We start from the raw sequence: 27,726 nt of genomic DNA on the forward strand, positions 1-27,726 counted from the left end.
TGATTGCTCGCTGTCCGGCTGAGAGGTGGAGCTGAAGTTTATTTGACATTTTTGTCTAATATATCATCATCATACACAATCAGCTGATTCAACAGCTTATTCTTTAGGGTTCAGTCCCCCTGTTCTCTTCTTGGTGTGTCTGGTTGCTGATTGTCACATGTGCAATTTATTTTCAGCTAATATCTTAATTCTGCTTGATTGTATCTACTACAAATAGAATTGTAATTTTTTTTTCTAACATTATGAGATACATTAATCTTGCCAGAATTTCTGCCTAAATTTCAAGTGACTCCTTCAGAACAATTTTACAAACACTTCATGGTAGTTTTGAAAAAAGAAAGACGAGGACAATTTAAAAATTGTATAGAAGTTAAAAAAAATTAACATACCTCTTTCAAAAGCGCTACAAGGGGTGTCATGATATCTTTAGTCACCATGTCATCACAAACTTCAAATCCTCCACAAGCACTGAGATTTCTGGAACAAGTTAAATGTCTTGGATCACATATTATAAAGTTACCTGCTTTGAATATTTCAAAGATGGTATATTTAAATATTTCTATAGTAACAGATTTAGAGGTTATGACAGGTTTTGCCTTATTTTTTTTTTAAAGTAACATTTAATTACTAAGGTGATACTGCATGAATCACCTGCTTTTAGTCTCTTACATTTCTTAATCTAAAAATATATAAAACTCAGTTTAAGAAAAAAAAAAAAAAAAAAGACCTTTGTAGATAGTATAGCAATGAGCCAAAGCCACGAAAGCAAGTCTCAGAGGCCAGGGTAACTGACTCAGGCTTGTGCTACAGGGCTAATAATAGCCGTGTAGATGTTCAGGCTCAGGCTGGAGCCTGGGCTTTGGGACCTGGTGAGGAGAAAGGGTCTCAGAGCCCAGGCCCCAACCCCAAGCCCTAATGTCTACACTGCTATTTTTAGTCCTGTAGCACAAACCCAAGTCAGCTGACCTGGGCTTTCAGACTCTGACATGAGTCTCTCCCCCCCCCGGCGTAGATGTACCCTGAGCTTACTTTTATTCCTACTAAAATATGGCAAGATTTCATTTGGGAAACATAGCCCCAAGCCCTTCCTTCTGATATCCTGGAAGCTAATCTTTAAAGCATGTGTGTGCAAAATATTTACAGGAAACTGTTACTAAACACATTTCTAAAGGAAACACTAACACTGACATTATATTTCTGTGCAAATAAAAAAAACAACAACAGTAGGTCTAGGTGCAATACAGTTAGTCCCATAAAATTTTGCCCCTTAGTATTTCTTTCTATTACAGAGATGGAAAACAACAAATGACAAGAAGTAGGAACCAGAGTAGCAACAACTGCTAAGGTAAGCTGTGATCTTGCAACAAGACTCTTGTGGAGCTTTACTGAAGGCAATCAGCATCTGTCCATATGAATCTCATTGTGAGATCAGGACTGTAGGCATTCATACATCAAGACTTTTCTGATTAGAACAATATATATAATAGGGTTAAAGTAAAAAATCCCAAAGATGACAATATTCAAGGTTGTTTCCTTGTATCTGAAACTCCTCTTCTCTACTGTACCAACAGTAACTCCTTCTTCTACAATACATTATTAAAAATCACTTACCGGAGAGCTCCAGCAGCTGTCTCACGAACAGCTAAACTTTGATCAAGCAACATGGGACCCAAACACCGGACTACATCTCTCTGCAGAAAGGCTGGGATTGCATGCTTCTGCTGCAACATTTTGGAAATGTTGGCACAGGCAAACTCTCTTACATCAGCACTTGGATGCTGCAGCTGAGGAGATACAACAAAGGAGATTAGAAAGTTACACTGTAGCAAGAGACAAAACCTGTCATTTTCCCCACCCCCACACTGCACTGTCTTCCCCCTCGTTATCATGTTTTCTTATTTCTGTAAAGGAAGAAGACTTAACAAATTTTAAAAGAAATAAACACTTTTAAAAATCAAAAGATCTTCACCTAGATTTTAAACTCTGAAACGCAAAAATCTTATCAAAAGAAAAATGAGCATACAAGAGAAAAGGGAAGCAATGATTTGTTCAATCAGTTCAAGTAATCACGGACTACCAAAAGTCTGATTATGGAAAAACAGATTTGATTACCCACACTCATAACATGTCTACATGAGCTTTAAGTACAATCCTCTTCAATGACACTAGTGAAAAGTGAAGGGTTATGATGGGTGAGTGGCTACATCTATTTTGGGGTCTTTTTTAATGTTTGTTCTCTTGATATTGCCAAGTCCTTGACAATCTCCTCTCCCAGTCTGCAGGCGAAAGCTCTGCTCAGGTAGACTCAAATTTTCACAGGGTTTACGGCCTGCTGGGCCAACAAACAGCTGTTTCAAAGAGCAGGAGCAGCAGAGAAGTGGAAAGAGGCAGAAGACGCTCAGCTGTGCCACGCACCAAAGACTGGCCAGTACTGTTGCCCCTGCCCTCTCCAGTAAACATACTAGTTCCCCAGGGCAGGGCTTCTGCTTGCAAACAGGAAGAACATAGAGGAGTGGGTTGGTCAGGGGGCTTTACATGTCAAAGACTAAACTACACTATTTTTCTTTTAAAGGGAGAGCAAGTTCAGCCATTTACTCTGCATGACCCTCCCTTTTATGAAAAGCAACAGTCAGGGTGAAAAAAGAGTGAGTCAAACTTCAGATGTTCAGTTGCCTCCTCATTCCCTCCTCAAGAATGGTACCAAGACTCAAGGGAAGAGCTGAGATATATGTGGCAAAACAGGTGCCTGGTGAGATGAAGGCACCTGGAAGTTTGCCAGCGGAGGAAGGCAGGGTGGTATGGTTATGTATTAGACTCAGACTTTAAGGTCAGAACGAACCATCATGATCATCCAATCTGACCTCCTGCACATTGCAGGTCACAGAACCTCACCTGCTCACCCCTGTAATAGACCCATAAGCTCTGGCTGAGTTACTGAAGTCCACAAATCATGGTTTAAAGACTTTCAAGTTACAGAGAATCCACCCTTTACACTTATTTAAATCTGTGACCTGTGCCTCATGCTGCAGAGGAAAGCGAAAAAAAAAATAGGGTCTCTGTGAATCTGACCTGCGAGCAAATTCCTTTCCAACCCCAAATATGGCGATCAGTTAGACGCACCAGCCAGACACCTAGGCAAGAATTAACCGTAGTAACTCGGAGTCCTCCCTACCTAGTTTCCCACCGCCAGCCACTAGAGACATCTGCTACTAGCAGTCACAAATCAGCTACATGCCACTGATGGCAATCTTATCATACAATCACCTCCACAAACTTACCAAGCTCAGTCTTTATATGTTTTTTGCCCCCATTACTACCCTTGGGAGGCCATTCCACAACTTTACTCCTCTGATGGTTAGAAACCTTCCTTTAATTCCAAACCTAAACTTGTTGGTAGCCAGTTTGTATCCCTTTGTTCTTGTCTCAACATTAGCACTTAAATAACTCCTCCCCCTCCGTAGTATTTATCCCTCTGATGTATTTATAGAGCACAATCATATCGCCTATCAGCCTTCTTCTGATTAAGCTAAACAAGCCAAGCTCTTTGAGTCTCCTCTCAGAAGGTAAGTTTTCCATTCCGCTGATCATCTTAGTAGTCCTTCTCTGCACCTGTTCCAGTTTGAATTCATCTTTCTTAAAAATGGGAGATCCAAACTGCACACAGTATTCCAGATGAGGTATCAACAGTGCCTTGTATAATGGGACTAAACACTTTTCTGTCTCTACTGGAAAAACATTGCCTGGTGCATCTTAGGAGCCTTTTTTCAGAGCTGCATCGCACTGGCAGCTCATAGTCATCCTATGATCAACCAATACACCCAGGTCTTTCTCCTCCTCTGTCGCTTCCAACTGATAAGGCCCTAGCTTATAGCAAAAAATCTTGTTGTTAGTCCCTAAGTGCATGACTTGCACTTTGCATTATTAAATTTCATCTCATTTCTGTTACTCCAGTTTTCAAGGTCATCCAGATCTTCTTGTCTGATATCCCAATCCTCCACCGTACTGGCAATACCTCCCAAGTTTGTGTCATCTGCAAATTTTATTAACACACTCCCTCCTTTTGTACCAAAGTTATTAATAAAAATGTTAAATACGATAGGTCTCAAAACCGATCCCTGAAGAACTCTACTAGTAATCTTTCTCCAGCCTGACAGTTCACCTTTCAGTATGACCCACTGTAGTCTTCCCTTTACCAGTTCCTTATCCACCTTTCAGTTCTCATATTAATCCTCATCTTCTCCAATTTAACTAATAATGTCCCATATGAAACTGTATCAAATGCTTTACTGAAATCCATGTAGATTAGATCAACTGATTTTTTAGACAAAGGAAATGCAGTAATCTTCTCAAAAAAGGAGATCAGATTGGTCTGGCACAATCTACCTTTCATAAAACTAAGTTGCATCTAATCTCAATTACTGTTTACCTCTACGTCCTTAACTACTCTCTCTTTCAAAATTTGTTCCAAAACCTTGCATACAATTGAGGTCAAACTAACAGGACTGTGGTTTCCCAAATCACATCTTTTCCCCCCCTTCCTGTTGTTGGTTTTGTTTTCATTTCCCCACCCCCCTTCCCTTAATTTGTAGAAGAAGTTAAGTTCCCTTAACTCTACAAAGAGCCACCTGCCATGGGAGGACAATGATGGGTTGCCAATACCACTGCTAGATCTTCCTCTACCTGCAGCTGTGGGGCCCTCGCCAGACAGACAAACTGACCCTAGAGGCTTCATACCCTGGAGACTTGCTGAGAATGCAGCTTGCACATTCCCACCTGCTGTGAGAGGTGTCTGTTGGTTGAGTCTTTCAGGAAGCAAGTAAGAGAGCTGCAGGATGAGGCAGCTTGTCTGCATAGCATCCAAGAGCATGAGGACTTGATTGACAGAATGCATATGGAAACATCTGAGATGGAGAATGCTAGCCAACTACAGACAACGACTGCACCAGAGAAGAACTGGCTACTCTATGGCCACCTCAGACCATAGACTGTGCTCCACCCTCAACCCAGCTCCCCCATTCATCAAGGTAAAGTACTGGTATGCCGTACCAGCTACAGGAGGTGAGGAGCAGACCTCAATGGCTGAGGAGCTGCCAGCTACCCCCAAACGGGGAGGCTCACAACCACCGCACCCAAGAGGAGGCAGCGTAGGGTGCTGGTAGTCAGGGACTCTTCTGAGGGAGACAGAGGTATCCAACTGCAGACCTGACATGATGTCCTGAGAGGTGTGCTGCCTGCCTAGAGCTTGCATCTGAGACATTACAGAAAGGCTGCTGAGGCTCATCTGTCCCTCTGACCACTACTACATGCCGCTCATCCACATGGCCACCAATGATACTGACAGGTAGAACCATGAAAAGTTCAACAATGACTACAGGGCTCTGGGAGGGAGGGTGAAGGAATCAGAATGCCGCTCATCCACATGGCCACCAATGATACTCACAGGTAGAACCATGAAAAGTTCAACAATGACTACAGGGCTCTGGGAGGGAGGGTGAAGGAATCAGAAGTGCAGGCTGTATTTTCATCTGTCCTCCGGTTGAGGGTAAGAGAGGAACATGCACATCCTGGAGATGAATCGATGGCTTCACAGATGGTGTTAACAGGAGGGCTTTGGCTTCCTCGACCATAGGATGCTGTTCTGGGAAGAAGGTCTGCTGGGAAGAGATGGGGTCCACCTGACCAAGAAGGGAAAGACCATCTTCAAGCACCAACTTGCCAACCTAGCAAGGAGGGTTTTAAACTACACTCAAAAGGGGCAGGTGACAAAAGCTTCTTTTAATTTTTTCATGGTTTGTGTGTATAAAAACATCTTCTGTATTTTCCACAGTATGCATCCGATGAAGTGAGCTGTAGCTCATGAAAGCTTATGCTAAAATAAATTGGTTAGTCTCTAAGGTGCCACAAGTACTCCTTTTCTTTTTGCGAATACAGACTAACACGGCTGTTACTCTAAAAGCTCACAGGTAAGCATAAAAAAAATGACCTTAACAGAGCACTAGTTGTTGGGGGGGAGGGAGAGAGACGGAAAATTACAATAGGGTCATAGGAGCAACAAGAGGGAAATTAGTGGGGAAATCTGCTCAACATCTTAGATATCTATACACAAATTCAAGAGGTATGGAAAATAAACAGGAAGAAGTGGAAATATGAGTTCACAAGCTAAATTATGCCTTAGTTGGCATCACTGAGACTTGGTGGGATAAATCTCATGAGGGGAATACTGGTATAGAAGGGTATAGCTTGTTCAGGAAAGACAAGCAGGGTAAAGAGGGAGGAGGTATTGCGTTATACATCAAGAATATATATACTTGTTCTGAGTTCCAGGGGGTGAGAGACAGACCAGTGGAAAGTAATATAAGGAAAGATAAAATGGACAACAAATAGGGGTGATGTCATGGGAGGGGCTAGTACCGCCTACCAAATCAAGAAGAGGAGGTGAATGAGGTACTTCTACACCAAATAACAGAAATATCCAGTACACAAGACCTGGTAATAATGGATTAACAGAAATATCCAGTACAAAAGTTTCAGAACCACTGGTCTAGATTTACTTGGTTCTGCCTCTGACTGGACTTGACTTCTCAATACACTTGTATGATTCTATACTGACCAGATGACACCCCACCACTTGGTATGTGACAACAACCTGTGCATTTCTCTATCACAGAAGGTACAGCCCACATTGTAGCTCCTTTCCCTCTGAAAAGATGTTGCAGGGAGGGGGGAAAAAGTCCATCTCCCTGTATGGCTAGCATACACATCCCGGGTGGGAAACTGGCTAGCTACTGCACACCACAAATCAAGCCTGAGCCAGGTGCAGAGTGCAGCCGCTTCCGGCACAGACACCACAGGTCCCCTCCCAGATTCCGGGGAGGGTAAAACCAGGCTCAAAGAACCCCTACCCATCAATCTGCCCGTGCCTGCACGGCTCAAAGCATGCCATTGAAGCCACACACAGGCCTTCTCCTCCTCCATGACACACGTGGGCGGGGGGCCCCGGCCCACAAAAGGAGAGGCCCCCTTGCTGGGAGAGCTGCTTGCACAGCACTGGCCGAGTGGGGGGGGACGGGGGGAGCAGCAGGGCTCCAGCCTATGCCCAGCCCCCCCCCAGACCGACTTGCGGGGAGGAAGGGGAGGAGCTGCTTTCGCTTACTTTCTCCAGCAGCTCAGCGGCCGAGGAGCCTCCATCGCCGTCTTCCCCGGCCGGCCCCTCCCCGCTAGCGGCCTGCTGCGGGCCGGCTGGGGAGAACGGGGCTCTCCGAAACCTCCTGGCCTTGCTCTTGCCCATGGTGTCCGCCCGCGGACGGCGACGCGGCGACCCTGCCCTGCCGGGCCGCAGGAGAACGCAGAGCCCCCACGTGTGCGGCCGCAGCCCGGCCGGCCCTGACCCTGGCGCAGGCGCGGAGAAGGAGCGGCTGGTTGCCGATCCGCTAGGGGGCGCTACGCCGGCCACGATAACCGATTCCCGCCGGCGCCCCTTGCCTTTTGAGAGCCTAGGCCCTGCCGGGCTGCTGCTTTACCAAGATAGAAGGAAGCTAAACCCTCCACTCCTTCCTTCCGCGGCTGCCCCTGCACACATTTTCCACAGGTGGGAAGAGACGGCAGGGGTGTTTGTCTTAAAGCTCCCACTCCTAGAGTCACAGCTTATGAGGCTTTTCCCTGGTGGACATAGCGCTGTCCACACCAGTGCTTCTGGTGGTGTAACTTATGTCACTTAAGGGGGTGTCTATTTCACACACCTGAGTGACATAAAAAGAAAAGGAGGACGTGGGGCACCTTAGAGACTAACCAATTTATTTGAGCATGAGCTTTCGTGAGCTACAGCTCACTTCATCGGATGCATACCGTGGAAACTGCAGCAGACTTTATATATACACAGAGTGACATAAGTTATATATACAAAAGTGCTAGTGTAGACGTCGCCTATGTCTGCCTCAAATACCCTTAGGCTATGCGTTCACTACCGCGGGATGGACGCTCTGGTGATCGGTGCACCGGGGGTTGATTTAGCGGGTCTTCAGAGTGCTTTCCGCTCAACCCCGGTACTCCATGGGGAAGGAGAGGAGCAAGGTAAGTAGACAGGAGAGCATCTACCATGGACCTAGGGCAATATAGACCCCACAGTAAGTTGACATAAGCTACGTGGGCTCCAGCTACATTGTTCGCATAGCTGGAGTTGCGTAACTTAGGTTGACTTACTGCAGTAGTGTCCACATAGCCAAAGGAATAGTCTTTGTTCTAGGTTTCTACAAACCCCATGTTTTACTCAATGACTAGGGGCTCCTAAGCTCCCCACTAGATACAAATAAATAATAAAACATCTTCTGAATCTACTACTATACCCTATCAACTGGAGTAAACTGCATCTCATTTGTTCACAGCTGGACAGCATAAGTGATTAATGGAGATGGATACTTCTGCACAACTAGAAAAGGAGTACTTGTGGCATCGGATACATCCGATGAAGTGAGCTGTAGCTCACGAAAGCTCATGCTCAAATAAATTGGTTAGTCTCTAAGGTGCCACAAGTACCTTTTCTTTTTGCGAATACAGACTAACACGGCTGTTACTCTGAATTCTGCACAACTGTGATGTTTCATTCAGTGGACAGTTTGCTACATAATACAGCTACAAAACATGCACATAAACTGCTGCAATATCAGATACAAATTGTTTGGATGCTTTTTTTTAAATCTGTCCCTAACAGCTGCATATTTACTACGGGCTGTTATAGAGTAAGAGAGACCAGGGCAGGACTTAAAGGAAGGGTGTAGGTTTTAAAACTTTGTACAACAGCAGCAAAGGCAGATTAGATTGTTAAAGTAAATACTTTTGAATTATTGTCCTTATGTTGTATCCAACCCTGGAACCACAGAGTGGAGCAGCACACAATAGGAAATAAAAACATCCAGATTCCGACAGAAAGTAGGCAGATTCTTTCTAAATTATCCAGAGCTATTATCCTTGCCTTTTACATGTGGCACACTGGTTTTAGTTTTTGCAGCCTTAATATTTTTCCATTTTATAGTTTGCAACCATGTTTGAAAGTTATCTCCCATAGTTATATACAGTGTTGGTGTAGCCGGGTTGGTCCCAGGATATTAGAGACAAAAGGTGGGGGAGAGGTAACATCTTTTATTGGACCAACTTCTATTGGTGAGAGAGACAAGCTTTCGAGCTTACACAGAGCTCTTCCTCAGGTCTGGTTTACACTACAGACCTATACTGGTATAACTGCCACTCAGGTGTGTGAAAAATCCACACCCTTGAGCGACATAGCTTGGTATAACTAACCCCCTGTATAGACAATGCTTCCTCAGCAAGAGAGCTTCTCCTGCCGACATAGCTACTGCTGCTCCAGGAGGTGGATTAACTATGCCAACAGGAGAGTTCTCTCCCATCAGCCTAGAGTATCTTCATTAAAGCACTACAGTAGTTAACACATTTCAAGGGCCATTCCAGGTGAAGTGGACCGTAGCGGTGTATCAGTAAACTCTTGTATGAACTCACACAGGAATATGATAAACGACCAAAAAAACACTTTCGGCACTTTACAGCTGCACTGATGTAGCTGCGCTGCTCTAAGCCAATGGGCAAGCGCTCTCCCATCGACTTAACTACTCCAGTCCCCACGAGTGGCTCTAGCTATGTCAGCAGGAGAAGCTCTGCCACCAACATAGTGCTGATGTCAGTGTAAGTTAGAGCTTGGTCTACACGACACAGCTTTTAGCAACATGGCTGTGTCGCAACGGCTGTGTCGCTAAAAGTCATGCGGTATAGCTGCTGTTTGTTGGCTCTCCCGCGGACAAAAAACTTCCACGTGCAACAAGTGGCGTTTGCTCTCCTGCCGACAAAGCGCTGTTCATACTGGCACTTGTCGTGGCAAAACTTTTGTCTGCGGAGGGAGGTTAATACGTTCAATTGCCAGTGTAGACATAGCCTTAGTCACTCAAGGGGGGTGATTTATTCACACCCCCCCCACTAATATAAATTATACAGACATAAGCTGTAGTGTAAACAAAGCCTTAATCACCTGTGGATGAACACTTCACAAAGTGACCACTCTATATCTGACCTATCAGTCCTCATCCTCGATGGAAACCTTCACAGCACTTTCAAAAGATGAGCCTGGGAGCTAAATTCATAACTTTGCTAGATGCTCAGAATCATGAACTGAACCGAGACACTGGCTTCAACAATCTGTAACCCAACACTAACAACCCCCAAAACTGGCTCCTCCACTTCCTTTCCGTGCTTCCTTTCCGCACTCCCTCCCCATGACTGGATTGCTGTTAACAAGCCATTTTACCTTGAATGGCCCTTGAAATGTGCTAACTACTTATGCTAAACAATCTGTTCCACCTTGTATTTAGTGAGCTGTAGCTCACGAAAGCTTATGCTCAAATAAATTTGTTAGTCTCTAAGGTGCTACAAGTCCTCCTTTTCTTTTTGCGAATACAGACTAACACGGCTGCTACTCTGAAACCTTGTATTTAGCTGTGACATTTCCCAGACCTGAAGAGCTCTGTGTAAGCTTGGCTATATCTATACTACAGCACTTACAGTGGCACAGGAGACGCTCTAAGCTCTCCTGACGACATAGAGTTTAGAACGGTATAACTTAAATCACTCAATGACTTGTTCAGACTGCTCTGCATACCATACACTGAAATGCAAGTACAGTATTTATATTCCAGTCGATTTATTTTATAATTATATGGTAAAAATGAGAAAGTAAGACTTTTTCAGTAATAGTGTGCTGTGACACTTTTGTATTTTTACGTCTCATTTGGTAAGCAAGTAGTTTTGAAGTGAGATGACACTTGGGGGTACACAAGACAAATCAGACTACTGAAAGGGGTACACCATTCTGAAAAGGTTGAGAGCCACTGATTTAGGCATTCCAGGGAAGCTGGATGACCTGCAGATCATTAGTTCAAATCCAGCCAGTTTGGAAGTGACTAAAAGTAATTTCCGTCTGATGATGACTCAGGAGCCTACATGAATATGTTCACCAGGAACTGGACAAGGACCCACCATATCAACAAGTGGTCATATCACATTAATGTCTATGGCACCCTTGTTAGCACCCAAGTACATACTTAAGTGCTTATTGAATCTGGGGCCTTCCTGAGGCCTCAGAAAGGACAAAGACTGAATGGAGATAGAGACAATACCTGCTCTAGGCATGAGAAGGTGCCTGGAACAGGGTTGAGGTAGACTGGTGGATTATTGTAGAGGGACCATGGGCTGCAGCTTTCCATTCTGTCCGTATTTTGGTGACATCAATATCCAGCATTACAAACATGACATTTCACAAAAAAACAAAAGCCACAATACTTCCGTCACTGGAGTCTTCAGCTGTTCATAACTAAAGTACATAACTGTTCAGCTTTTGTCACTTCCCATCCTATATCTGCACATTTGTCAATTTATAATACAAAAAAACCCAAACATACTAACATATATAAAGTATTTATTTAATGCACATATTTACCTACAAAATTTACATCAGTTAAAAACAATGGAAGGACAGAAGTACAAAACCTTTAGGAGCAAAGGATTTTATTGCCTCAACTGAGCAAAAATTTAACATACATAAAAGTCAAACTATGCTCACTTTAAGAGGCAGCCTTGCTAATCTTATCTGTAGTGAGAGGTTACTGTGCCGGCAATAGCTTTTTGTTTTTATGCTGATGTATGCTCAATTAAATTACAAAAATCTGAAACAGGTAAAAAGGCACCTTGAACACTTAAAATTAAACTGTTATGATGATTCTAAATATTTCAAGGACTATTGTACTATGTATACACAACAGCCACACTTAGTTTCTCTGAACACTTTAGAGAGTTTTATTAATTTATTTTGTGGCACCGATCATATATTTCCTTTATCAAATTATCTGAATCCAACGTTAAATATTTGCAATACTAGTTGCATGGCCAGATTATAACAGGATAAAATCCACTCTTAAAACAGTGTGATTATTGAATTCAGATACAGTGCAGAACTTTTATAATCTGAAAGTATATTTAAGAGTTTTTAAAATCTTAAAATAATTAAAACCAGGTTGTACTGTGAATTAGATGAAAGCACTGAATTAAGGATAACCACAGTGAAAGTGGCCGAAGTACTGTACATAGACAGACAAGTGATACTTTAACATATTTGTAATATTCTTAAACATAATAAGACCTTTTTTCCCCACCATAGATTTCTCTTTTAAGTCTCTTTTGTTTGCAGATTCCAAAAATATTGTAACCAGGAATGAAAGAGACCACTGTAATTAATAAAAAGCTCTTGGAATGGCAGATAAGCATCCCTTTAAATACTGGTTCATGAGAACAAGAATTCACACAGCATGTATTACTCTTTGCTTAACATTGGCATTGATTTGCTATTTACAGTAGTTTGCAAAAAACACATTATAAGAAACAAACAAGGTTTGGTTTCCAAGTTTAACTTAGTAACCAATTAACATACTTCACTGCTTGTTTTGCTCTACCTGAAGAACAAAAGTGACACTAATACTGAAAAAGAGGTAATCAAAAGTAGCAAAAGCATTGATAACATGAGGATAGTCAAAAGAGAATTTAGACAAATATGCCAGACGGTAATATTGCACACTTACGCTGTCAATTGTAAGTAAGACTCTCACTCCTAGGCAACTGAAAACCAGTCCTGTTTGACTTTTTGTGCCACACTACCTTGAGAAAAGGTCATTTTTGGTTTCCATGGCAGTGGACAGAGTTGAAGGAAGATCGTGATTATTGAACATGGGGCCTAGGTTTCAAAATTAGTTTTCCAGTCTGCGAAAGAAAAATTCAAGTTCAAACAAACCCTGAAATTTAACATAACATTCACCTTTGTAGTAAGGCTATCTGTGCTAATTTCTCTTTAGTCTGCAACAACAGGGGTGAGAACTAAGAGTTTGCATCCATGGAACCATTAAGTAACTTGTAGTTTCATATTTTAACCATACATTATTTGTAAAAATGTAAATATGCACTCTTAGGCTGTCTACCCTTTAACAGCATGTAGAGTACAGGCACTACACACATGCAACATGCTGCAGTAAAAGGCTCTGGCAACAGGGAACTGCCAGAGCTTCTCACTGCTGCATCCTCCCCACCAGGGCCTTTCCCTGCAGTAGAGAAAGCACCACTATCAAGATACTATGCTGCTAAAAATAGCAGGATAGTATCTCACAGTACGTGGGAGGCACTGCTTAGGCGGTTCATGCAAGTAAGCCAGTCTACACACCTAAGCCTTGTCTCACCATCTACATTGCTATTTATACCCGTGCCAGCTGGGAATGCAATGTCTGTTCAGGAAGAGAGAGCAATTTCCTCTTTTTTGCATTTATTCCTGCCTTAAACATGTACATGTAGTCAGTGAGACTAGAGTCACTTACATCATCACAGGACATATTATACTCTGCCAAGACTGTTCGACATCGGGCTGCTATGCTGTGTGAATTTCGTCAAAGAAAAGTACTAAACAAAGATTTTATGTGGGCTGCAGTTATAGTAAGAATTACCTCAACTTTCACCTGACAAACTATCAAAGGATACATTGATGGTGCCACCACTCTTTTGTGTATGCCAGCAAAGAACAAGCCTATTAGAGTAATACAGCTAATTGTGAAGAATGGATGATTCCACAATGATGTGAAAAAGGACACCTAGGAGAGAAATAAAATTATCTTGAAGAAAAACTATTAAAAGATTCCGTGATTGAAGGGACATCATCAAGCTGGAGACCAAGTATTTCAAACCGGATGTTTAGGCCACTAATGTAAACTGGAATAGATCTCTTAAAAATTCCCTTGTTACTCAGAACTTACTACTCCTTTGTAACCCTGCTACTCTTTACAAGAAGTGCTTCTGCCAAACATTTTCCCAATGAATATCCCTTCTGTTTTCAGATATTTTGGAAGGTAACAGAGAAAATATTCTCCGATTTTCCTGGGAGAAGTCCCAATTAGAGCAGCTGCCCTACTAAGTGATAGATACTGTTTAAGAAAAATAACCAAAGTAAAATTTTAGATCTGCTATCCATGACGTTATCCCTTTTAAAGTGGGGACAAAATAGAGTGATAACATCTGAAGAGAGTTTTTAAAACTGTGAGATCCGAGGGTATTTATTCTTCAGCTTCTGATTTGATAACATTTCTCATTGTAGTAGTGCTGTTTGAGTCTCTGCAATTAAGCTAAGTTTCTGTTTTAAAGTTCTATGGGAACAGTCTAAAATTAAAAAGTACTTTCCTGTTAATGACACAAAAATAATCAATTGTTCATCACTCATCTTGTATTTTTCTTTCCACTTCTGAATAAAATGTAATAGCTCTAGCTCAGTTTATTGCTAAGGTATAAAAATGAAAGTAAGTGAGGAATCCTTTACCAATTTTTCTTCAGTTTGGTGGTAAAGCGAATCTCCTATATTCCACTCAGAAGTTCTCTTGCACCATATAAAGTTCATTGAACAACTATACTTTCAGATTCAGTTTCACAGATACAATGTAGCCTAGAAGTCTGCCATCACTTCAATACAAGCCGCAAATTTCTGGTCTGAAATTTAGAATACCAAGCCTCAGGCCATTCCACCCACACAGTTTAGGAAAACATAAACTTGATCATCTTGGATATTCACGTTAAACAAAAACTTAAATGCATAGCTTGTGTATACATATCTAGGGTGACAAATTTTAAATTGTTCCACTGCTACAAAAAGTTATTTCAAGGAGAAAGGGGGAAGATATTTCCAAAGTGCAGAGGTACATAAGAAAAAACGTTTAGGACTAATTAATTTGCTACTGTTCTCACAAGTTCAATTTTGTTGATCATGGATCAGTCTAGTTGAAGGTGGCCTCAGCAGACTATGCTCTATAGATAGACAGAATGAAGTTATTCTGGGGAAATCACCCTTATTCAGCACAGCTGTGGAATGCCTCAAAAATTCTTAGTTGCCCCTCAAAGTGTGATACCTGTGATGTAAATAATCCACTGAATTTGCTCTTTGTCACTAGTGTCTTGAATCAGTCAGAGAAATAACCCTGCTGTTAGCTTTTCACTCTTCAAGGCAGTCCACAACTCCTGACTACATACACTTTGTTTTTATTATCTAAATTACAAACATTATGAGACATTTAATATTTCAACATTAGAGTATAACTTACCTTCTGTGTCTCAGGATCTATTAACCAGTTCCAAGCACCCGTTGCTGTGCAGACTGATACCACTATAAGAATCACTGATGAAAAATAAAGGTCATAAGCAACACATCTGGTTTATATTTATTAGAAAGTATTTAAGGTCTCATGAAAAGCTTTGAAAGAGATTACATTCTATTTTATTTCCCCTCTCCATTCTTGGTTTATAAGAATGTCCAAAGAAGAGTGAGATTTATTTGAAGAGTTCTACCCGCATATCATGTTTGTTTCTCATCTGGACTCCCACCTTTCTATATATGCAGTCAAAGTGGAAGGAGATAAAAAAACGTTTTACCGTTTAAAACAATGCAACCCTTTCAAGATTCTATCAGCCTCCTAGAGAGGACAAAAAAATAGTACCAGATAGTGTTTTGTTAAGTAAAGACATGCGGGGGCGGGGGTGGGGGGGAGATATAAGAGGTTTCTACTAGATACACTGATTTAGAAACATTAGTCAGAAAATTGAGGGAAAGTAGTACACAATATCTTTCTTGAGCAATACACTAAAAACCCACGCAGTATTCTGCACATAACTTCCAAGGACCAATAACACTAAAGTGCCAGTCCTACAAGCTGCTCTGCGAGGAGGCAGGCAGCCTCGCCAACTCTTTCAATTTCATTGCAAGTGTAGCAGTACTCCAGCTCTGGGAGGCAAGTGATTATGTGAGAACCTCAGCTTTTATTACAATAAAGTTTTATTTCCAACCCTCCACTCATAGTTGTGGATAAAAGCCTGAAAGACATGAACAGTGCACATTCTCAAGGTTCAAACCTCATTGCTTGTAAAGCAGACTCGTGAGGTCTTATTTTGGGGGCTGGTAATACTGATAAAATAAAAACGGTCCAGTTAGGAGCTGGAATTTGCACATTCGAAGGGGAATTTAAAAAGTTTGTATGCCATATAAAATGAAAGGTATTTCTCCAGTTTCACACAGAAAGATAGTAAAGATCTACCTATATCAATACCAGTTTTCCAGGAATAAAGTAGTTATTATACAGATAACAGAATTATGAAGTCACTAGATGCCACATCCAGTGTTTATTTAAAACTTCTTCATGAGTGTGCTTTAAGTCAGTAAAACTTTAGCCTGCATTTAAATATATTTGAACAAGTTTGGAAGAGATTGCCAACAGTTGGAAAGTGAACACACCCATTAAAAAAATAAACTATAGGACCAGTGAACTTAATATATTGATTTTGGGGGAAACTTTGGAAAATATACTAAGGAATAGGAGAAAGCTATTGATAAACAAATGATTTTAAGTTATCATGGTGAAAAATAGCCCAACTTGGAAACCAAACCCCTATATACAATCACAAAATAGATACAAGAATGAAAAAAGGTAGTGCAGACTATGCCTACACTAGAGAGCTTACAGTGACAAAGCTGTACCTATGCAGCTGCACACCTATAAGATCTCTCATGTAGCCACTCTATGCTGACAGAAGAGAGTCCTCCTGTTGACATAATTAAACCACCCCCAAAGAGCAGCAGTAGTTATGTTGGAGGGATCTCTCCCGCTGACACAGCGCATGCATACTACCACTTATGCCAGTGAAACTTATGTCACTCATGGGGGAGGGAGGGTGTCACACTCCTGAGCGACATACATTTTGCTGACATAAGTGGTAGTGTAGATATGGCCTTAATCACAAAGCCTCAATATGCCTCGAACTTGTCCTGAAGAATTCCTTTTAAAAAGACTAATTCAGTCCTGGCCTTCTTTGCTGAGACTGCCTATAAGATCATTATCATACTGATTACACTTCTAGCTTTGTTGTTCTTGCCAATATCTACTTTTGAATAGCAACTGTGCAAATGTTATAAGCGTTTTGTGCACATAGTATAGTTGCAACAACATATATCCATTATTTTACTTTTGCTATTTTTTGCAAAATTTGTGTATGTGTGGTACCTTCAAATATTTAAAAGATTTTTAGGCTCAGATACAAAGTATATACAGTAAGATTTTTAAAGCACAGGTTTGTTTTTGTAAACACAAATCCATAGGCATATACATGGGTAAATGCCAAATGAAGTATTAAAGAGTCAATCCAACTTCTCCCTTAAAATATTAAGCTTACTTCTCCAACGTCCTGTAGCTGGTTGCAAACACGCAATATATTCAGTAAGTCTTCTTTCAAAAGCCTTGAGATCTGAGGAAAAGACAGACAGAGATCTAATAAGTCTTGGTCTATTAGTTGACCTTTAATAGTTAATGCCTCAGATTCTGTTCTGTTACTTATGCCCTGTGCAGCTCAGACTCATAACTTGCAAAGGAAAGCTGTAATGCACTGAATATGTAGTGATCAAAAATCACTTGCGTCTCAGATTAAGCAATAGTTAACGGAAAGATGCTTTGCACTGCATCTCAGCATATTAGCTTTAGAATTTACCACACTTTTTGGTTAAGCTCCCCACCAAGAAGGAATATATTAAGTGACAGGTATTTCCATATACAGAAGAGATTAGAATACCTTGACATGGTATCCCTTTGTTAATCTAAATGCAAGCCATTAATATTAATAGATTAAAATACTCTAAAACAAGGTATATTTTGAAATGTAAAATGTGTCAGAAAACCTTGTTACACTCCATGGTCTGTGTTAATGATAGATAGAGTTTGGTATTTTGTTTGTGATTAGAATGACACTATCACCATAACTCACTACAAAAATTCTTACCTCAGTTGGCATCATTTGAGATTTTTATAGTCCTTTCAGTTTCAATAATCTATTTTTTTACATGCCACTCATCTTGAAAAATTAAAATACAATAATAAATTATTTAAGTTTTAGCCAGCTTTAGAATCTGACTCATGAAATAGCATGTTTGGTTTGCAACATTACAGGGGAACTATTTAACATGAAGAGAAATCTACTTTAGAAATATTTTCAGATAAAAAAAAAAAAAAAGAGTCAACTGTTCATTTTAACGTCTGTGAAGATTTCCTTTTCCAGCAGAGAAGTTTTGGGCCTAAAACTGTCCCACTAATTTATTGTTTGAAGTTTGATATTTTTTATTAATAAAAGGTATATATACTTCAAATGTAAGCTGGCTTCAAGTAACAACTACTATTCTTTGAAAGAATTTCATGTTGTATTAGAATGTCAATTCTAATAAAGGTGACAATGCAAAAACTACAAGAAAAATACCTTCATTAAAATGCATGCCTGTTACTGAAGTATGTACTTACTCTAAAATATACACAGAGATTATTTCAATGTTTATCAACTGGAAAAATTGTAACTACTTTGTTAACCAATAGAAAGCATTTGTAAATTAGATATGATTTTTAGTGTTTTAAATGAAGCGAATATAAAAAAATAAAGGCTTGAGCTACATTTTATAAGTCTTGGAAGCCCAAATTAAGGACCTCTTTCAAAAAAAGGATGGGTTTGGTCTTTAAAAATGCGTGTCTACCAGTTCTAACCAAAGGGATAATTCTGATATTTACAGTGTTAGAATAAGTGTTGACAGTCACTTCAGTATTCCCATAATTTCTAATATGTCCGCTAATGTATCTACATCTTGTTTGTTTTATATATGACATTTACTAATCTATCTAATCTTGAAGTACTGGTGTATTATTAAAATATTTTCCTGTATTGATTTTTTTTGAAAAAAGCAGTTTTAAATTCCTTTTTAATATCCTTGCTACAAATCTGCACCAAAACTTAAAACAAGGCTCTGTTTTAGCAAATAAGAAAGTGAAGCTCAGTGAGCTGTATTTTTCCTGAAGAAAAGAATTCCTTGGTTAGATTATTACATTTCAATGTATTTGAGATATAGAATGCAATTAAAGAATTACAGCTGTGTTGAATACATAGCTTACATTCAAAAAGGAAAGGAATTAGTGAATATTCTATGACAAGTTTCCAACTTGTACAGCAAATCTCTTATCAACGCAGAAAAAACAGACTTAATAGACCACACTGTAAAAGCCAGGCTCGGTCATGAAACAACCAAACCAAAGAAAGATGACAAAAAGGAAGTTCTGCAAACTACTGGAGATCTTTTAGTCTGTTCCCGGTGGAGAAAGCCGATGCACGCACTCTCGTTCAAATAACTTGGCTCAGTTAAGAGTTAGAACTTTCCCCTTTTGCAACCGAATCCACTTTCTATCGTTGTTCCAAGCGCCGCTTGCAGAACAGGAACATGCCCCTCCTCCATCAATAAGCGAGCAAACAAAACATTAATCCACGACTCACCGGCTCCTCGCCTTTGAGCCATCCCCCAGGGCGTGAGGCTGTGGGCACCAGGGACCTTGTCCTGGGGCAGGTCTGCACAGCGCACCTCTGGCCCTACAGAAAACCGGAACCCCCCAGGGGAGGGGCGCCGCTCACTCCCGTTCCCCGCCCCGCACACCCTTCGCTGGCTCCCGCTGTCACTGGGCCACAGGACGCAGAACGTCCCTCCCCACTCCGGGGCGGAGGTGGGGTGGCCTCGCAGTCCCCCAGCTGCTATTGGCCAGCGCCCTGTGACGCCTCCCGCTGCAGGGGCCGGAGTCGTGGGTCAGAGGCAGGAGTCCGCTCTGGGGCGCGGGAGCCGCACAGACAAGCTCCCCCGCGGCCCCCCCCCAGGAAAGGAGGAAGGGTCACTGGGCCCGGGGGGGCGGGGACCCCGCGACCCCAATTACCTTCTGCCTGCTCCAGCGAATTCATGGCGGGTGGGGGAGGGCGGTCACCACGCACGGCCGCCCCCTCCTCAGCGTCTGGAAGCCGCTCGCATCGCAGCCCAGAGAGCCGGCTCCTACTCCCAGCCTGCGCCCCTTCCGCAGTCCCCCGTCCCCCACAACAACGCCGCACCTCATTGGGCATCCCCTCCGGGTCGCACCCCTCCCTAGCAAACCCCATCCCCATTGGCTGGGAAGGGAAGGGGCGTGGCTGCAGGGGGAAAGATTCCAAAAAGCGCCGGGGGTAGGACCGGCTCGTGGCAGCGTTAGACAAGAGCGGCGCGCGATGGAGCTGCGGGCGGGAGCCCGGCCGAGCAAACTGTGCGGCTGTTGCCTCTTTTTTGTATGTGTCACAGCCCTGAGGGCATCGGTCTCCACGTGCAAAACTAGAGCGAGGAGGAGAGGCCTGATCCAAAGGCCATTTGAAATCAATGGAAAGACTCCTTGGTCTCTTACACTTATAGTCCTAGGGACAGTTCTGCAATTCTTTCAGACTCTTCCCCTAAAAATGTGTGCTGGATAATTTCCCATTTCAATAAATGTATATCCTTAATGTTAAGTACTGTAAATTCCTGCATTGGGTTGTGTGTGTGTGTGGGGGGAGGAAATACATTTTAAACCAAATATTTATTATATGTTAATCAAAAAACTAAATCTTTATGAACTGTTCTCGGATGTGGAATATAAAAGGCCAGAAGAATAATTGCTTGGGTTGGAGGTTGCAGCTGCAAACAAATGTGAGAAATTCTCCCATAGTTCTTTATTACTGTATTTAATACCTCTCTTTTCTGTGGGTGGGGGCATACGCTGGCCCCAATCCTGCAATCTGGTCCACATGACAAGTCAGTCACTATAGCTGGGGGTTAGATTAGATGATCCCTGTGGTCCCTTCTAACCGTATGATTCTGTGAACACCTATTATATTGGCACACTGACTGTATGTTTAATAGGTTCCTGTTTAAATATGTAGTCCAAAAAGCGATATAACTTATTTTGGTAACTTTATTTTACCATCAAACCTCAGTCTTGTTTTAGTGTTGCAAGTAGGTTTGATCAGTCACGAGGATTAATGAGTTGATGTAAGCCTTCAATATATGTAATAAAAATTACAAAGTTGAAGTGCCCCCTTTGAGTAATGTCAAAACTCCACAGCGAGAGCCTAGTTTTCAGGATCATTTGAAATTATGTTTAGTTTACAAAGAAGACGCTTTCAACACACAGCAGGGATCAGAGCAACTTACATGTGCCTGTACAACCATGTAAAGTAGTGGCCTGTGCAATGACTAGGGAACGCAAAACAAAAACCAAACTCCCTGTATTTTATATGTATGGATTTGATTTTTTCAAAGCCAACAAGGTGGAAATTCACACAGATTTATTCCTTTTCTGTCTCCCATCTGCTTGCGAAAGATATTAATCATTGTCAGGAATAGCAAAGTGTCTGGACCACATCTACCGTTCCAAAGAAGCATGCTACTACGGACCCAAAAAGCCAGCCTCATGGTTTTGACCTGCCAGGCAGACTTTGGACCACATTGAACTGCATCCGAATAAACCATGGAAGATGAAACTACTTGTGGAAAATCAAAGACTCCCTTTCATGCAATTGCGATGAGAACATCCAACCCATCCAATCATAATGCAGTGCCCCAAATGTGGATTCAAAGGTGAATTGGGTGAAACCCATGACATCACAGAGGAGGCCTTGAAATGGTTTATGGATATACAACTGCATCTATAGAATGATGTTCTGCAGATGCTGCCATATGCTTGGGAGAGAGGACAAGCATCTGAAGAGTAGAGAAATTATAAAAATGCTTGGCTGCTACCTCTACACTATCATGAAAGATGCCTGAGTTTAATCTGGATTACTTGTTTGCTCTTTAAATGTAACACTCAGAAGATGGCTTTTGTTGATTTCTGCTTAGAAAAGACAGTGGCCAACAGCAACTTTTAAAGTTTACATTTTCCTAGGGCTGGGAGTCTCTCTTGAACTATTAGCGGTCAGCTCTCATGGCCTCCTCTGACTTTATTAAAATTGTTGCTGCTCCTACAAAAATGTTGGTGCTTGGCCTAATCCCTTTCTCCCATACATACAGCAAAGTTTTCTAGTTAGTGCCACATTTTCCTTGGACCAGTTCAGAAGGTGAGATCTCTAAACCATGCCACATACATCTAAAATAGCATTACCTGCTTTGTCTTTAGTTCCATAATAATGGGGTTGGAGTGGTGTCCTGTATTAGTCAAAGGGAGAAAGTTGGGTACCTAGAAGGTAAAGGGGAGCCCCTACAGATGCAGATTCAACATAGGGAGAAGTGAGTGCTTAGTGAATGAAGGGTGTTCCCCATCCTGACTATGCCCTAAGAGTAGATTATGGGGCTGGAAGGTAGAAGAGAAGACTGTTTTGCACTGTCCTTAATTTTCTGATATTGAGAAAGGAGAAGAGATGGATGCTGTTGTTGCAGAGTCCTGTGAGATACACAAATGTCAAATATGACATGAATATATTGTTGATAACTATAGGTTGATTCTTCTGGTCTTTAAATCAGAAAATAAATACTCTTTCCTCACTAAAGACAAGTAAGGCTAAAAAATGTACCTTTGTTTACTCCACCTCTGTTTGTCCCGAATAGAAGACCAACAATAACTCCTTAAACTTGTGAGACACATTGTCTAAGGTCTACACAGGGAAATTGACTGGAAATTTTTGACATCTCTCTATCTATGATTAATTATCTTGTTCCTTCACGACTGTATAATGTCTCTTCTGTTTTAAGCCCTGAAGGATGTGAAATGAAAACCATGAGATATAATCAAGGAATGTATGGACTATGTCCACTAAATTTAGAGGAACTGTAAAAGATTTTTGTTTTTCTAAATGATTGTTAGATTCTAGAAGTGATATAAATTGTGTGGAATGAGAATGAAAAAGAATATTGAAAGATATAAGCACCTACTCTGTGTATGCATTTAAAATATTAAAATAAATTACTTAAAGGGGACATTCCAATTAATAGTCTGGGTTAATTCAGAAAGACAGTAATTGAAATAAATAAAAAAATAAAAAGCCTCCGAAAAGAAAAGGATAAAAGACACGTGTTATACACCATTGCCATCTACTGGATATCAAGGTAAGTAGCATAGAAACTGAGGGAGCAGAAAAGTGAGAGTCTGACAAATGTCCAGTACAAAATAAGTGACTTGCTCTCCTCCAATTAAAACTGAAACAGTGGAACCTCAATGTGGAACTTCAGAGTTTGCTGAACCCTTCAAAGAAGCTGCAGAACCCTGTAGTGCTATTGGATGCTTATACCAGCCAATAGTCTTTCCATTCTCTTAAGGTTACCAGGATTAAGAAGAAACTTTGTTTCAGAGATTGTATTTCTCTGTGTTCTTTAATGTAAGTAACTGAAAGTTATCTTGCTGCATCTGCAGTCTTTCTGTTGATGCCCCAAGGAACTATATTTTGGGATTTTAACAACGTATTGTTATGTTATATTGTTAAAATATGTTAAACAATGTTTAACAATAAGAACGGCCATACTGGGTCAGACCAAAGGTCCACCAAGCACAGTATCCTGTCCTCTGACAGTGGCCAATGGCAGGTGCCCCAAAGGAAATTAACAGACAGATTATCATCAAGTGATCCATGCCCTGTCACCCAATCCCAGCTTCTGGCAAACAGAGGCTAGGGACACCATTCCTGCCCATCCTGGTGAATAGCCATTGATGGACCTATCATCCATGAATCTATCTAGCTCCTTTTGAACCCCATTATAGTATTGGCCTTCACAACACCCTCTGGCAAGGAGTTCCAGAGGTTGACAGTGCGTTGCGTGAAAAAATATTTTCTTGTGTTTGTTTTAAACCTGCTACCTATTAATTTCATTTGGTGGCCCATTGTTCTTGTATTATGAGAGTATATATATGTTTCTCCTGGTATATCCAAGTAAATTGGCTTAAGAGAACCTCAAAGAAAACTTTTTCTAAACTATTTCTTCTGATGCTTTAAACTAGTACCCTTCAAAGCAAACACTAGAAATAACAGGGACACCATTCATAAGAGTGCCTTAAGACCAACTACGTTTTTACTCCTCGGCAAATTACTTGAAGTATGATAAATGTATTATTAGAAATACTAAAGAATCAATAACTGATGATTTTAAGTAAACGTAATAAGAAATCTTGGTGATTTTTATTGTTCTATGGTATAACTGCTTGTGCTTGATCTCAATGCCATCTATGTCCATTGCCTTCAAGATAGTGTGTGGTAGGCTAATATCCAAACTTAATCTATTAAACTGTTGATTATATACCTCAGAGGTGCTTAGGCTCCTAACTTCCATTGTAATCAGGACACTTACCCAGATCCTCAAAAGTATTTAGGCTACTAACTTCCATTTAAATCAATGGAAGTTAGGAGCCTAAATACCTTTGAGGATCTGGATAAGTGTCCTGATTTGACATAGAAACTACATAGAAACCAGGACATCACAGAAGGGATGGGAAGAGATGGGAGGAGAGGTCCCTCACAGTAACCAGGACCACAAAGGGATGGGGGTTGGGGGGGGGAGATAGGTGACTGAGGGGTATCCCATGGTACCCAGGGCTCTACAGAGTGGAATGGGGAGATGAGTTGCCTTGAACCCAACTGGGTGAGGAGAGGTGCTGGCAGAGGTTCTGTTGGAAGTCAGGGTCCCATGGGGGAGAGGAGAGATGGGAGCTGGGAGGGGGCCACAGTGTAAATGGGGTCCCCCAGAGGGAGGGATGAGGAGGGATGGGTGCTGGGAGGGGTTCCTATGGTGACCAGGGCCCCAGAAGGGGAGAGATGGGTGCTGGGAGGGGTCCCCATGGTAAGTGGAGTCCCACAAGGGGAGGAAAGGAGTACTTGTGGCACCTTAGAGACTAACCAATTTATTTGAGCATGAGCTTTCGTGAGCTACAGCTCACTTCATCGGATGCATACCGTGGAAACTGCAGCAGACTTTATATACACACAGAGAATATGAAACAATACCTCCTCCCACCCCACTGTCCTGCTGGTAATAGCTTATCTAAAGCGATCATCAAGTTGGGCCATTTCCAGCACAAATCCAGGTTTTCTCACCCTCCACCCCCCCCCACACAAACTCACTCTCCTGGTGGTAATAGCCCATCCAAAGTGACAACTCTCTACACAATGTGCATGATAATCAAGGTGGGCCATTTCCTGCACAAATCCAGGTTCTCTCACCCCTTCACCCCCCTCCAAAAACCACACACACAAACTCACTCTCCTGCTGGTAATAGCTCATCCAAAAAGAAAAGGAGTACTTGTGGCACCTTAGAGACTAACCAATTTATTTGAGCATGAGCTTTCGTGAGCCACAGCTCACTTCATCAGATGTGTACCGTGGAAACTGCAGCAGACTTTATATACACACAGAGAATATGAAACAATACCTCCTCCCACCCCACTGTCCTGCTGGTAATAGCTTATCTAAAGTGATCAGCAGGTGGGCCATTTCCAACACAAATCCAGAAACTGCTGAATTGGAATTCATTTGCAAATTGGATACTATTAATTTAGGCTTAAATAGAGACTGGGAGTGGCTAAGTCATTATGCAAGGTAGCCTGTTTCCTCTTGTTTTTTCCTACCCCCCAGATATTCTGGTTTAACTTGGATTTAAACTTGGAGAGTGGTCAGTTTAGACCAGCAGGAGAGTGAGTTTGTGTGTGTATGGGGGTGGGGGGGAAGTGAGAGAACCTGGATCTATGCAGGAAATAGCCCGACTTGATTATGTAAAGAGTTGTCACTTTGGATGGGCTAGCACCAGCAGGAGAGTGAATTTGTGTGGGGGGGTGGAGGGTGAGAAAACCTGGATTTGTGTTGGAAATGGCCCACCTGCTGATCACTTTAGATAAGCTATTACCAGCAGGACAGTGGGGTGGGAGGAGGTATTGTTTCATATTCTCTGTGTGTATATAAAGTCTGCTGCAGTTTCCACGGTATACATCTGATGAAGTGAGCTGTGGCTCACGAAAGCTCATGCTCAAATAAATTGGTTAGTCTCTAAGGTGCCACAAGTACTCCTTTTCTTTTTGCGAATACAGACTAACACGGCTGTTCCTCTGAAGCTCATCCAAAGTGACCACTCTCCCTACAATGAGTATGATAATCAAGGTGGGCCATTTCCAGCACAAACCCAGGTTTTCTCACCCCCACACCCCCATACGCACACAAACTCACTCTCCTGCGGTGGTAATAGCTCATCCAAAGTGACCACTCTCCTACAATGTGCATGGTAATGAGTGCTGGGACGGGTCCCCATGGTAACCACGGTCCCACAGGGGGCGGAGGAGAGAAGGTTGCCCCACTGGTTCTCTCTGGGGCACAGTTCCCCGGCACCACCAACAGGGGTCACTGTGGCGGGAGGCTGCAGCCGCTGCTGGCCCCGATGCTCCCTCTTCTCCTGGCAGCGAGGGGGAAGGGGCGGTGCTTCCATTTCGCCCCAGCCAGCCTCCGGCAAACCAGCCGCCGTTGCTTTGTGCGCGAGGAGCGGAGCGGAGGCGGCGACTGCTGTGTGGAGTCCCCCAGCCGTGAGTGCGGGGCTCCCAGGGCCTGCCGGGCCGCGGCCGAGAGCGGGGCAGGTCGGCTGGGTCCTGGCGGGGGTGCTGGCTGGCGGGCCTGCTGGGGGGCGCACTGGGGAGCTGGAGCAGGGGCTGTCCGCCCTTCCCTGGAGCCCAGCCCGGCGCAGCGGAGGGGGGGGGGCGGTCCCCTGGGCGCCCTGTCTCTGGGTCCCGCCCGAGCTCGGGATGCTGCGGGGAGCCCTGAAGAGCTGGCGGGTGTGAAACCTTCCGCCTCTACTTACGTTGTGTGTGCAGAGCATCCTCTATCCCCAGGCCCTTTCCGCCCCCGACCCGCAGCCATCTCAGGGCTGGAGGGAGCCGGCTGGCGCGGTAACGGGCTCGGGCTCTTGCCTTTTCTTTAGCGAGCATTGAATGAGTGCTGCCGTTCAGTTAGTTCTCTCTCTTTAACTGTATGTTTCCGCCCATTTGTTAAGCCAAGCAGAGATGCATCAATTTGTTTCTCTCCTTTTATATTGCACCGTTCTGAGATCCATTGAACTTGGCACCTCTGTAAGTATTAGGCTTATTCAATTGAGCTAACATGATAGAAAAATACACCTTTTCCCCTGTCAAGTGGGTCTTGGTGTCTAGAATGCTGCTGTAATCAGGTCACGCTATTTTCGTAAACTGTATTTTGAGAATACATCCAAGTGTGCACTTATCCAGACCATTTTGCATGCTTGGTTACTTCTGAAATTATGCTGCAAAGCAACCAGTATTTAGGGTGGCCATACATCCTGTTTTGGCTGGGACAGTCCCTTTTTTAAGCCCTAATCAGTTGGTAAGAGCAAACGGGACAAATGACCACTTTTGTCAAAAAAGTGGGGTCTGGCAGAATATGCATGGGTTCAGGCGAGCCCCATACAATGTCCCGCTTTCCCTTGGGGAAATATGGTCACCCTTTCAGTACTAGACTTGAAATTCATATTGATAAAATGTACAAGTGCTTATTATATATGAATGCTGGAAGTCTAAATACTAAGATGGGTGAACTAGAGTGCCTGTCATTTAAATGAGTATGTTGATATAATGAGTATCATGAAAATTTAATGGAATGAGGATAGTCAATGGGACTCGGTAATACAAGGGCTCAAATATATAGGAACAACACAGTAGGTCGTGCTGTTTGGGGAGTGGCACTAAAAGAAAGCGTAGAGTCAAAATAAAAATCTTAAATTAATCAAATTGTACGTAGGATCTCTGTGAATCGAAATTCTATGCTTGAAT

The 27,726-nt window shown here is 42.4% G+C and overlaps 3 protein-coding genes across 13 annotated transcripts in view; 1 reads left to right on the forward strand and 2 right to left on the reverse strand.

Moving 5' to 3' along the window:
- HEATR3 (HEAT repeat containing 3) overlaps positions 1 to 7,389 on the reverse strand; it is a 34,973-nt gene extending 27,584 nt beyond the window's left edge. For 2 of the 3 annotated variants that reach the window (XM_048816576.2, XM_048816575.2), the window contains exons 1-3: positions 7,154 to 7,389; positions 1,612 to 1,784; positions 390 to 477 (exon numbers count right to left, since the gene is read on the reverse strand). In XM_048816576.2, the coding sequence (XP_048672533.1) occupies positions 390 to 477; positions 1,612 to 1,784; positions 7,154 to 7,288 (396 nt within the window). In that variant the 5' untranslated portion in view covers positions 7,289 to 7,389. Of the gene's footprint in view, positions 1 to 389; positions 478 to 1,611; positions 1,785 to 5,339; positions 5,389 to 7,153 lie in introns of those variants that run through there. The other variant, XM_048816578.2, reaches the window with a different exon arrangement.
- A 4,070-nt stretch (positions 7,390 to 11,459) lies between these two features.
- CNEP1R1 (CTD nuclear envelope phosphatase 1 regulatory subunit 1) lies at positions 11,460 to 20,015 on the reverse strand. Of its 2 annotated transcripts, none has more exons than XM_048816743.2 (6): positions 19,854 to 20,015; positions 17,299 to 17,370; positions 15,180 to 15,253; positions 13,576 to 13,685; positions 13,416 to 13,470; positions 11,460 to 12,810 (listed from the first exon to the last, which is right to left on the reverse strand). In XM_048816743.2, exons 1-6 carry the CDS (start codon positions 19,876 to 19,878, stop codon positions 12,769 to 12,771), a joined length of 378 nt encoding a protein of 125 aa, XP_048672700.1. In that variant the 5' UTR covers positions 19,879 to 20,015; the 3' UTR covers positions 11,460 to 12,768. The 2 variants fall into 2 exon arrangements, with proteins under 2 accessions (XP_048672700.1, XP_048672701.1); XM_048816744.2 differs by lacking the exon at positions 19,854 to 20,015 and adding an exon at positions 19,426 to 19,622.
- A 6,333-nt stretch (positions 20,016 to 26,348) lies between these two features.
- LOC125620558 (uncharacterized) overlaps positions 26,349 to 27,726 on the forward strand; it is a 34,077-nt gene continuing 32,699 nt past the window's right edge. For 4 of the 8 annotated variants that reach the window (XM_048816402.2, XM_048816408.2, XM_048816414.2 and 1 more), the window contains exon 1: positions 26,349 to 26,469. The gene's annotated coding sequence lies outside the window, so the exon portion shown is untranslated. Of the gene's footprint in view, positions 26,521 to 26,651; positions 27,010 to 27,726 lie in introns of those variants that run through there. The other 4 variants (XM_048816404.2, XM_048816411.2, XM_048816403.2 and 1 more) reach the window with 4 other exon arrangements.

This window comes from Caretta caretta, chromosome 12 (assembly GCF_965140235.1).
Source record: "Caretta caretta isolate rCarCar2 chromosome 12, rCarCar1.hap1, whole genome shotgun sequence".
Lineage (NCBI taxonomy): Eukaryota > Metazoa > Chordata > Testudines > Cheloniidae > Caretta > Caretta caretta.